This window comes from Acomys russatus, chromosome 7, assembly GCF_903995435.1.
Source record: "Acomys russatus chromosome 7, mAcoRus1.1, whole genome shotgun sequence".
Taxonomy (NCBI): domain Eukaryota; kingdom Metazoa; phylum Chordata; class Mammalia; order Rodentia; family Muridae; genus Acomys; species Acomys russatus.
Window position 1 is genome coordinate 34,882,524 of NC_067143.1, and position 12,265 is coordinate 34,894,788.

The 12,265-nt window shown below is 48.8% G+C and overlaps 1 protein-coding gene across 1 annotated transcript; it reads right to left on the reverse strand.

Annotated features, from left to right (window-relative positions):
- Positions 1 to 253: 253 nt before the first annotated feature.
- Arpin (actin related protein 2/3 complex inhibitor) lies at positions 254 to 9,260 on the reverse strand. The gene is made up of 6 exons (XM_051148768.1): positions 9,031 to 9,260; positions 5,336 to 5,411; positions 3,431 to 3,563; positions 1,948 to 2,154; positions 1,386 to 1,549; positions 254 to 355 (listed from the first exon to the last, which is right to left on the reverse strand). Exons 1-6 carry the CDS (start codon positions 9,120 to 9,122, stop codon positions 347 to 349), a joined length of 681 nt encoding a protein of 226 aa, XP_051004725.1. The 5' UTR covers positions 9,123 to 9,260; the 3' UTR covers positions 254 to 346.
- Positions 9,261 to 12,265: the final 3,005 nt, after the last annotated feature.

A 12,265-nucleotide genomic window follows, 5' to 3' on the forward strand; every position in this document is an offset into this window, starting at 1 on the left:
GGCACAGAAAGAGGCCAGCACAGGGTAGAAAGGAAAGAAAGGAAAAAACAGCAAGAATGGAAGGCGCTTGCTCTCTTCCCCTCAGAGCCCCTCTGTACTCGACAAGGAACAGTCAACAGTTATGCACCTTGGGGGACTCATCCAGTACATGTCAGCCACCTAGGGCAAGGAACTTAAACTTGCTTCCAAAGAGGGATACACACATACAAAAACCATAGCCCGGAGGCCCTGTGTGAGCACTGAGGTCTTGGGTTTTAGCTCGGCAGACTGATCTCTCCAGGGGTGGAAGTCAGTATGGTCACTTCTCAATGACGCCATCGCAGATGCTGGCAGGGGAGGAGGCAGATCAGTCATCCTGGAGACAGACAGAGCGGCCAAGTCAAGGGATATAAGTAAAGCATATTTCATAAAAGTTTTCTGGCAATCTTCACCCAAGGGTCTGAGCTGCGATACCTCAGCCACTGCCTTGGCCTCACCTCATTAGAGCTGGCTCCAGAGCCCGTTTGGCAATTCCACCTTTTCTCAGCTGGGAGCCCAGACTCTGCATGCTCCCTTCCATGACCTTCTTTGGTCAAAGTCATCATTGTCATCTCTGAGGTGAATACCCCATTATTTATTTATTTATTTATTTGTGTGTGTGTATGTGTGTGTGTGTGTGTGTGTGTTTCCTTTGCTCTAAATATTCTATTTGGAGGCTTTTGCAATCAGTAAAAATCTTCAAGTGAAATGTCCTTCAGATAAACAACTAAATATAAGCTGGGAACTAGACAAGGTGTTACCGCTGAACACAGGAAACACTGGTAAGACAGGACTAGTATTCAGTGGCTTTCCAGGCTCCCCAGTCCACACTAAGAAGAAAAACATCCGCATGTTTACTGTATCACTTCAAGAGAAACATTTTGGGCTGGTGGATGGCCCACGCCTATAATCCCAGCCCTCAGAGAGGCAGAGACAGGAGGATCTCTGTGAGTTCGAGGCCAGCCTGGTCTACAAAGCGATTCCAAGACAGCCAAGGCTACACAGAGAAACCTTGTCTCAAAAAACAAACAAAACAAAAACAGAGAGAGAGAGAGAGAAAAACATTTTGAAACTTAGTGACAGTCCCGTGTCCTTCTGTAATCTCTCCTTCCCACCCTTGCTTTTCTGGGTCTCTGGATGGGGCTCTACGTCCATAGGACAGTTCAGGTGCTCCAACAAGAAAGGCCACAGGCTGTCGTCACCTTCTGTTAATTCTGTGAGGGAATTTCCTTGATGCTAACGCACCCCTGGGACTTACACAGAATTTATCTTGCCTTGCACTCATTCTATCTCAACCATACTCTGCATGTACAAAACTCCCACACAACAGTTCCAGGGCCAGGCCCACAGCCGTGCCCTTGACCTACCCACTCCTCATCCTCGGCCCCATCGCCTTGCTCTCGGATCTCCGTCGTGTTCCTCTCCAAAGACTTTTGGGCCAGGATGTTGTCTGTCCAGGATGCTCCTGTCTTTCCATCACCAGCAAAATTACACTTGGTCACTGTCCCCAGTTCCAGTTTGGCTAAGGAATCTGAAAGAAGAGATGTTGAGCGACCTTTCTCCTTGCAGACTAGCCGAGGTAAGGCCATCCATTCTGGTGGGGTCCTCTAAGCCTGGGTTGACTTGTTCTCTGGTGTGGCCACCGAGGTTCTTGGGGGGATTCTCAAAACACTAGAGAGCAAAGGTCAGCCACAGGAAGCAAGGAGTTAGATGGTACCCTGGAAAAGAGTGTGTCTAGGCTAATAGTCCCAGGGTACTTGTACACAGGGTTAGGAGTAAATCTCAAGGGCACAGGTTATGTCCCCATGAAAAAAAAAGCACACCTGGCCTTCTCCCATAGCTCTGAGAAAAAGATATGGGGAGCCTCTAAAGGGAGGCCAGGGGCCCCTATAGGCTATTGGAACAGGCAAAGCGAGTCACCCTGCTCACCTATGAAAGGGCCATCACCCCGAGTCTTTAACCGCACTCCAGTCCCCAGCTCCAGTTCCATGGCCTCCATCTCTGTCTCAGGCATCCAGAATGCCACCGTCTGGTCTGGGGTGAGGCTCTCTGTCATCTCCAGCAGCTCGGGCTTGTTTACCAGGCTCTTCAGCAACTCGAGGGTGAGCCTGTCAGTGTCCCCCTTAGCTTCCACCTCTGTAGAGAACATGGTGTTAGTGTGCTTGGAGAGGAAACAGTCTCTGAGCACCTTTAGGAGCTGGTAAGGGCACTCATCCTGCCAGGGCTCAGCAGAGAATTCCCCAGAAGAGACTCTGTGGCCTAGACTCTGGAGCCAGGCTTTCTGGAACAAATCTAGATCCTTCCGCAAGCTGGGCCAGTGATCTTTCTCTTTGTCCTTGGAAAACAAGGACAAAAATGGTGCCAATCTGACAGCACTAACTTGCAATACAGATGAAAGAAAGTAGAGCTTTTAGCAGTGTCAGGCATCAAGCCAGCCCTCAGCAAGAATCTTTCGTTTTGTTATTCCCATCTCAGAGATGAGAAAAGCCAAGACTTAGAGGAGGAGGCAGTATTCAAACACCCACAATGCAATTCTTCCTTCCCACAGAGACTCTGTGAGCAGGGTTCTCTCAGTTTCTAGAACCAGCAGCCAGCATGTGGTCCTGACACCCTCTACTGGCCTCCTCCAGGCTAGCCCTGGCAATTCCCAGTAGCTTGGGAAGGAATTTTATTTTATTTTATTTTATTTCATTTCTTTGGCTTTTCGAGACAGGGTGTCTCTGTGTAGCCTTGGCTGTCCTGGACTCGCTTTGTAGACCAGGCTGGCCTCGAACTCACAGCGATCCACCTGCCTTTGCCTCCCAAGTGCTAGGAGTCCTAAACCTGCAGGTAGTGGGCTCAAAGAGCAGTAGCTGTCACTAAGGTGCTGTCGGCATGCCTGGTTGTCCCCACAGCCCAGCACAGTGTCCCCACACCCCAGCACGGTGTCTCCACATCTTGTCTAATAGTTCTGTAACCAGCACTTCCTTCTCTGCTGTGTGAGTCAAATAAACCCCTTTTTCCTTTGAAGTTACTTTTGTCACAGCAACAAGAAAAGTAATGTGCACCACAAAGAGACTGAGAACCAAAAAGCAAACCCCTGGGCAGAAGAACAGACTGCTGGGACCTGGCCTGGTCTCCGCACCCAGTGACAGTAGAGCCCAAAGCCACAGCTGGGGACAATTCTTCCAGGCTTCAGAAAATGGAATCAGTTGGGAATGCCAGCCTGGCTCCTAGGACTAACATGGGACACTGGGGAATTCTTGGGTGGGGGGGGCAGGGGGAGGAGGAGGAGGCAGGGATCCAACAGGGGGATGCTAAAGCCAGAAACAGCATCAAAGCACATTGTGCTAAGAAGCCACTTTCAAGGATCTCCGGGGACAAGCAGGACAGTTGAACAGCCTCTTGGGAAGGGAGGACCCAGGATACCTACTGTAAGATGACATGAGGAAGCCTGTGTTCACCTTCCTGGTGGCACTGAAGTTCGGCTCAACTTCATTTCCCTTGGGGTCAAACTTACGCCGGTGGATACAACTGGGCCGGATATACAGCACATAGTAACGCTCCTGGGGGAGGCAAAGAAAGGATGGGGGGCACTACTTCACTCCGTACCCCAATCCACCCCAATCCCAGCACACACACGCACGCACATGCACACACACACGCACACACAGAGCCCAGGCTGGAAAGCAACTTAGATGGGTTTTCAATGGGCCTTCAATGGCCACAGGGAGTTTGACTCTTCTTTGGTAGGTAAGAAGGCATCCTGAAAGGTTTGGGGCAGTAACAATACCCCCAGAGATGTCTTTCTGGACATGAGTTAATCAGGGCCCAACTGAGGGCCCCCAGAAGGTAGGAAACAAGGCACAAAGATCTAAGAGGAATAACTAAGGGCCCCTGGAAGGAGAGTGACCATGCAAAGAGAGAAGATGGGAGGGAAATAGAACTGATTGGGTAGGAACTGGGGTACATGGGCCACTGCTTACCAGAGGAGGGGGCAGGAGATAGGGGTTCGGAGGCTAGTGGCTGACATGGCTTCTGCCCTATGTGTCATCAAGAATAAGGACAGAAGAGGCACATTTGGAGAGGGTCTGTGAACACCTGCCTGTGCCGGGCCAGCTGAGGCAGGCCAGCTCCACATTGGTGCAGCTCTCCTGGGCAGGATGGGTGGGGACTCCATATTGGTTTGCCCACCCACTGACTTGCAACCTAAGAAGCAGAGAGGGTAGCAAGATCTCTGGCCATGAAAATGGTGAGCCAGTGGCAGAGACTGCTGTCATGGAGTGTAATACACAAGCACAGGGTGGAGCCTGGCATGGTGGTGTACGTTTAATCCCAGCAGAGGCAGGAGGAGCTCTGAGTTCAAGGCTACAGATTGAGTTCCAGGACAGAGAAACTCTGTCTCTTAAAATAATATAAAATAAGCCAGGCATGGTGGCATACGCCTTTAATCCCAGCACTCGGGAGGCAGAGGCAAGTGGGTCCCTGTGAGTTCAAGGCCAGCCTAGTCTACAATGTGAGTCCGGGACAGCCAAGGCTACAGAGAGAAACCCTGTCGGGGGGTGGGGCGGCGGGGAGAGAGGAAGCATAGGGGCTAGAGAGATGGCTCAACGGCTAAGAACGCTGGCTGCTCTTCTAGAGGATGAAAGTTCAAATCCCAGCACCCACCTGGTATATTACAGCTGTTCTAACTCCAGTTCTTAAGGATCTGATACTTTCCTACAGACTTACATGCAGGCAAAACACCAATGCATGTGAAATAAAAATAAATGATTAAAAAAAAAAAAGCATAAGATGAGTGTAAGATCGGGCCTCAGTCCATCTTGAGAGGGCCTGCTGCTAAGCTGAGGTTTAGAGACAGAGGACAAAGGAGACAGTGGGGTCAGTGCTAGAAGGAGCTGTCTGAAAAGGAGAGACAAAGGACTAGTGCTCAGAAAAGAGCTTAGAGCTAGTCCAGGACAGCTGCTGTGAGCAGCCATGTTGTGAGCACAACCTGAGGAGGCTGTGAAGCAAAGACAGAGGCCATCCATATAAGAGCTGCGGGCCCAGGTACAGCACGCGGACTGTACATTCAGGCTCGATTGGATCTGATCTATCTTCTCAGTTGCTCTTCCTGCAAGAACCATAGTTCTTCCTCCAAGAACCTGTGGTCCCACCTGTCTGCTACACCACGGTGAGGCCCTAAAAGGCCCCTGTCTGCTGGCCCCGCTTGACCACGGCAGTCTGTTCTGTGAGCCCCTCAGGAATGGCCTGGATCTCGTGTCTTAGCCCAGCACAGGGAGATGTCATGTGGTTGAGGAAGGAGACCCTGTGAGCGCCACCCAGGACACATCCTCACCTTCTGGCCATGGGCATCCAAGATGCTGTGCCGAGAAACATCCACCAGCTCTCCCTCCAGCAAGACACCATCTCCCCTGGGGATGAGAAAAGAGGAAGAAATGCCAGTTCTGGAAAGCCACACTCAGATTTAATGGCCTGGGTGAGAACCTGTCCAGAGACAGAAATGAGTCATCCCTGTCTCCTAGTCACCTGTCTCTGAGCTTGCCTGGTACAGAGCAAGCAACTCATTGCTTCCCCTGTCCCAACCTTCATGCCTCCAAAGAACCTTCCCAGGCTGTGCGGAGACCAAGATACCCACAGATACCCCAGGAGTTACTGCGACCAGACCCTCAATACTCTTACCCACAAATAAGGAGCAAACAGCTGCCTTGCTCTGCTCCTCCAGCACTGGCCCGAGATCATGAATGCAAAGGTAGCGTAAACTACTAAGTACTAAAGTACTTAGTACTAAGTACTAAATGTAAAGCATGTTTTACAGCTGGGCTTGACAGCACACACCTGTAATCCCTGCACTTCAGAAGGAGGATTGCTGTGAGTTCAAGCCAAGCCTTTAAAACATAGCAAAACTGGGGTGGGGGGCTGGCGCTGGAGAGGTGGCTCAGAGGTTAAGAGCACTGGCTGCTCTTCCAAAGGTCCTGAGTTCAGTTCCCAGCAACCACATTACAGCCATCTATAATGAGATCTGGTGCCCTCCTCTGGCACATGGGCCGAATACTGTATAAATAAATAAATCTATTTTTAAAAATAGCAAAATGTTGCAAATAAATGATTCGACTTTTTTGTTTCTGTTCTGGTTTTGGGTTTTTTTTTTTTTTTTTTTTTTTTTTTTTTTTTTTTTTTTTTTTTGAGACAGGGTTTCTCTGTGTAGCCGTGGCTGTCCTGGACTCACTTTGTAGACCAGGCTGGCCACAAACTCATGGAGATCTACCTGCCTCTTCCTCTTCCCCCACCCCCCGTCCCTAGTGCTGGGATTATAGGCATATGCCACTGCACCTGACATGATTCGACTTTTTAAAGATTTTTTTTTAATACAGTATTCTTCCCACGTGTACTCCTGCACACCAGAAGAGGACACCAGATCTCATTATAGATGGTTGTGAGTCACTATGTGGCTTCTGGGAATTAAACTGGCTGGAAGAGCAGCCAGTGCTCTTAACCTCTGAGCCATCTTTCCATCCCCGATTCGACTTTTTTAATTAAGTAAATTTGGGGACATGTGTCTGTGCTACAATAAATCATTTTTCCATTTCTTTTTTGTTTTTTTTGTTTTGTTTTTCAAGACAGGGCTTCTCTGTGAAGCCCTGGCTACAAAGTGTTCAGGACTCACTTTGTAGGCTAGCCTGGCCTCTGCCTCCCTAGTGCTGGGATTAAAAGCATGCACCAGCACACCTGACTTCATTTTTCCTTTTCATCCTTTTTTTAAGACGGGGTTTCCCTATGTATCCCTAGCTGTCCTGGAACTCACAAGGCAAACCAAGCTGCTTTGGACTCTCAGATCAACCAGCCTCTGCCTTCCAAGTGCTGGGAATAAGGTTATAAGGCACCATGCCTGGGTTTTTGTTTTGTTTTGTTTGTTTGGTTGGCTGGTTATTCGAGACAGGGTTTTCCTGTGTAACAGCTCCGCTCTGTAGACCAGAATGGCCTGGAACTCACAGAGATCCGCCTGCCACTGCCTCCCAAGTGCTGGGATTAAAGGCATGCACCACCACTGCCCAGCCACCTGGGTGTTTTTATGTTTAATGTATGTGCAAGTGTGTGTGTGTGTGTGTGTGTGTGTGTGTGTGTGTGTGTGTGTGTGTAAGTAGGTCTGTATGAGTGTAAGCATGTATACAGCTGTGTACTGGTGCTTGTGGAGGCCAGAAGAGGGAGTCAAAGCCCCCACAGCTGCATTGCAAGCAGTTTTGAGGCCCCTGATGTGGGTGCTGGGCACTGAACTCAGGTCCTCTGAAAGAGCAGCAAGCCCTCTTCACTGGTGAGACATCACATGTCCTGTTTTAAAGAACGTTCATGTTCCTGTCCCCATTCATACCAACATGGTCATCGGCCCAAGGAAATGTTATTGTCACAGACACAGCTGGAAAATTAGAGACTCACAGGGTCCCACAGGAGTGGAGCCAGAGCTAGACCTGACCCCGTACCACTTCTAGGTGATAGCTTTCCCAAAAGCAGAATCTGGGATCCAGGGCCTTTCTTTTTAGAACCATTAGCATGGGAAGAGGGTAGGTCTAAGAAGGTAGCTAATGGAAGAGGGGTGGTCAAGGCTCCTTTAGACCCTATAGAAAGACTCTCTATGCCCTTTCTCCTCTCAAATTCTTTCTTTAAAAAATATTTAACTGATAAAGACAGACAGCCCAGACGGGTGGCACATGCTTTTAGTCCCAATTCATGGGAGGTGGAGACAGGTGGATCTCTGTGAGTTTGAGGCCAGCCTGGTCTAAAGAATGAGTTCCAGAAAGCAGGAGGGAGGGAGGAATGGGAGGATGCACGGGATGGGATAACAATTGAGATGTAATATGAATGATTTTATTTAAAAAAAAAAAAAAAAAAAAGAATGAGTTCCAGGACAGCCAGGGCTTGTTACACCCTGTCTTGAAAAAAACAAAACGGGCTGGAGAGATGGCTCAGTGGTTAAGAGCACTATCTGCTCCTCTAGAGGTCCTGAGTTCCATTCCCAGCAACCACATGGGGGCTCACAACCATCTATAATGAGATCTGATGCCCTCTTCTGGTGTGCAGGCGCACATGCAGACAGAGCACTCATATACATATAAATAGGTCTTTTTTTTTTTTTAAGAAAGAAACAAAACAGAGAGAGACAGAGACAGAGACACACAGAGAGAAGTATTAGATAAAAACAGGCTATATTGAAGACATTTAACAAGAAAACTTGATATGTACACACACTGTGCAATGGTTCACACAATGAAGTTTATGTACCCATTAGATCCTCAGAACCTAGTGCTCCTTTTAACTGAAACTTCTCCACTGGAAAGCTTGAGAAGGACTGTAGATTGCACTTCCTAGATGATTCGATATTTGATTTTCGGGGCCTGGCTTCTTTCACATAGAATATATGTTTGGTGTTTTGACTGTTAATGGAATTGTCAGTGCTGCTTATTACCCTCGGCAAAGCCAATACCTCCCGCCCTTCTGCTGTTGTTTCTGCCACAGCAGGCACTAGTCACCTGCAGTAACTACCAAATGGCTAGAGTTTAGGACACTGAGGTGGGGAAAGGACCGAGGTCAGTGTAAATAGCAACATCGCTCTGGAGTTCCATTTGGGAGTCTGGAGTCTCTCCAGTGGATATGCTGGTTGGCGGGAGTTTCAGGTTTACCTGTCTTCCCAGTGTGTGGTGGCCAGGGACCCTGGGAAGAGCAAGAGGGGTGTCTGGGGTGGCTTTGGCAACCCCAGTTATCTGTGCCCCCCAACGCCCCAGATCAATCTCTGAGCAGGACTCAGATCCCGAGTTCGACCTAGGCCTTGAGCCCAGGCCTCAGGGATGCTCCCAGACCACCGCTGGCAAACAGTGGGGACCAGAACCCCAGGGACCCGACACAGCTAATCCGGTTAGTTCCCAATCCCAGTCCACCTCTGACTAGCAATGGGAGGAAGTACAGGCCACCCCCAGCCAGCAGTGGGAGAAAGTGCAACCCATCTCTGGCCAGCACCGGGGCGGACAGAACACAGCCTACCCCTGGTGCGCGGTGGGGTCCCAGGCTCCCCGCAGTCGCGCGTTCTGCACCGCCTTGTTGCGGAGGGCGCTGTCGTGGTAGATACGGCTCATTTTTCCCCCACGCCGAGGCTCTGCAGCTCCAGGAAGCAGCTGGCGCGCGGGGCGGGGCACCTCGGGGACAGGAGCCTGGAGGTCGCTGCGACTCAAGCTTTCCCAGTTTGCAGATCCCGGAACCTAACTGCCTGCCCTGGGCGTTCCCAGGCGAGACTTAAAGGGGCCGAGCCTCATTCTTGACGCCCAGACCTAGTACAGTAGCTGGGGGCTTTCGGAATGACTACAGTCCTTCAAGTCCTTGTAGTCCAATAAGGAAAGGTAGAGAGTTCGAGAGCCATCTGTACTATACAGAAACCCTGTCTCAAAATACATCGATATACAAAAAGGGAGAAAAAAAAAAAGTCAGGAATTGTAGATATTTCTTGGGTTCGTATCTGGCAGGATATTTTCTCAGGGAACAGGAAGGGAGAAGAAGGCGCAGCCACGAGGAACCACAGAGTGGTCTGCAGAGACGCTATCCTTTCGGCCCTTCCCATGGTGCCCGCAGTGGCCTGGAGAGTCCCAGGGATGCGAGAAGGAGTAGGGATGGCTGTCAGATCCGCTACAAGAGAAGTTCCTCAACCTCTCTGAGCCTGCGCTTCTTCCTCGGCGGCGAAATAGAAATAAAAGTCAGTATCCAGTGGTTTGTAAAAACGGAACTCGCCCTCTCCTAGTCTCGGGGACGTAACATTACTTTCCCTGCTACTTCTCACAGACTCTGATCGATCGCTTCTCTAGCCCCACAGTGCCCTTTGCCCCAGAGCGTCTGCAAGCCGTTTATTCTCAGCCTACACCCAGGAGTATCCTGACCTGGAAATCACTGGGAAGTCGGCTTGTTTTATTGGCTCCTTTGTGCCGAACCCTGGTGCAGGTAGCCGCATTCTGGTATGCCAGGTGTGCCCCTGCCTCAGCAACAGTGGAGATACTAAAGAGTTCAAAGTGAGATGTCAGCGTTGGAAGACGCTCTCTCCCCAAACACACACATTATGATCACACAGAGGTCTCAGTCACTTTGGTTTTAAGGGTCCTTCCTTCTTTATAAAAAACAAATTTTTTACATTTTAAATTAAAATTAAAAATTTTAATTAAAAAATTTTTTTTTCAAGACAGGGTTTCTTTGTGTAGCCTTGGCTGTCCTGGAACTCACTCTGTAGACCAAGCTGGCCTCGAACTCAGAGATCTGCCTGCCTGCCTCTGCCTCCTGAGTGCTGAGATTAAAGAGGTGAACCACTACCAGCCCAGCAAATTTTTTTTTTTAAAGACGTATTTTTATATATCCCAAACTGGTCTTGAAATCATTGTGTGGCCTACAATGACTTTAAACTTTCTCCTTACAATACCTCCCAAGAGTGCCAGGCAGTGATAGCACACACTTTTAATCCCAGCACCTGGGAGGCAGAGGCAGGTTGATCTCTACGAGTTTGAAGCCAGCCTGGTCTACAGAGCAAGTTCCAGGACAGCCAGAGTTATACAGAGAAATCATGTCTCAAAACAAAACCAAAACCAAAACAATCCCTCCCAAGAGCTAGGAGGGCCACCACCACGCCTGAATCATTAAGTACTGGGGGTTCAACCCAGGACTTCATTTATGTTACGCAAACAGTCTTCCCAACTGAACCACATCCCCAGCTCCAGAAATACAATTTTGTGGGTCCCTAAAAATATAATGGGCCCTAGCTGGGCGTGGTGGCACACACCTTTAATCCCAGCACTTGGGAGGCAGACGCAAGTAGATTGCTGTGAGTTTGAGGCCAGCCTGGTCTACAAAGTGAGTCTAGGGACAACCAAGGCTACACAGAGAAACCCTGTCTCAAAAAACCAAAAAAACATTTATATATATATAATGGGCCCTAGGCATAGTGCCCATGAATGCTTGGCCCTAGCCACCTCTGGCCTGTCAGGCAGTTCTGCACTTTTCCCAGAAGGAAAGACAAAGGTCCTCAGGGCAGAACTGTCCTTCTGTCTCCTCTCTAAATGTTCCCGACTGCTCATAGGCACCTGGCTGACCTCCCCTTCCTGGTCATTGCCTCTTCACAGTGGCTCTACATTTGCATGGCCCTCTGTGGTAGTTACTTAAATTGTATTTTGACAGTGCTGGAATATAGAATCCAGGGTGTTCGTGCATGCCAGGCAAGTGTTCAGCCACTGAGCGACACGCCCAGACTAAATCATAGATAACGAGATCTAAACAACATCAAAAGTGACGTCACCGTTGTTGGCCATAGAGGTTCATGCCTGTAATCCCAATACTTGGGAGATAGATGAACTTAGGAAAACTGCTTAGATTTTGAGGCTAGCATGGACCATACAGTGGGTACCAGCCTAGCAGGGCTAAACTGTGAGACTCTGTCTCAAAAAATTCCCAAACAAGGCCTGAAGAGATGGCTCAGAGGTTAAGAACACTGGCTGTTCTTCCAAAGGTCCTAAGTTTAATTCCCAGCAATGACATGGTGGCTCACAACTATCTATAATGAGATTTAGTCCCCTCTTCGGGCCTACAGGCACATATGTGGGCAGAGTACTTTTTTTTTAATCCCCAAACAATAATGTTTTTTTTTTTCAAAGTAAATCTGCATATTTTAATTCACTTCCTTGGCCACTAGTCATATATTGAGGGGGTGGGAGGCCTTTGTTTTTGTTGGTGGTTTTTGTTTTTTGTTTGTTTGGGGTTTTTTGGTGGTTTGTTTTTGAGACAGGGTCTCACTATGTAGCCTTGCCAGCCTGGAAATTACTATGTAGACCAGGTTGGCCTGGAACTTACAGAGATCCACCTGCCTCTTCCTCTTGAGTGCTGGGATTAAAGGTGTGTGCCACCCTGCCAGGCAGTTAGTCACATTTAAAAAAAAAAATTTTTTTTTAATTATTATTATGACTGGAGAGATAGCTCATCAGTTAAGACCATTAACTGTTTTTCTTTTGTTTTGTTTTTAAAGATTTATTTATTTTATTTATTGCAAAAGAGTGCTTTATCTGCAGAAGAGGGTGTTAGATCACATTATAGATGGTTGTGAGCCACCATGTGGTTGCTGGAATTGAACTCAGGACCTCTGGAAGAGCAGGCGGCGCTCTTAACCACTGAGTCATCTCTCCAGCCCTCATGAACTGTTTTTGCCAAGCACCCAAACTTGATTCCCAGCACTCATATGGGACAGCTCCAGCCT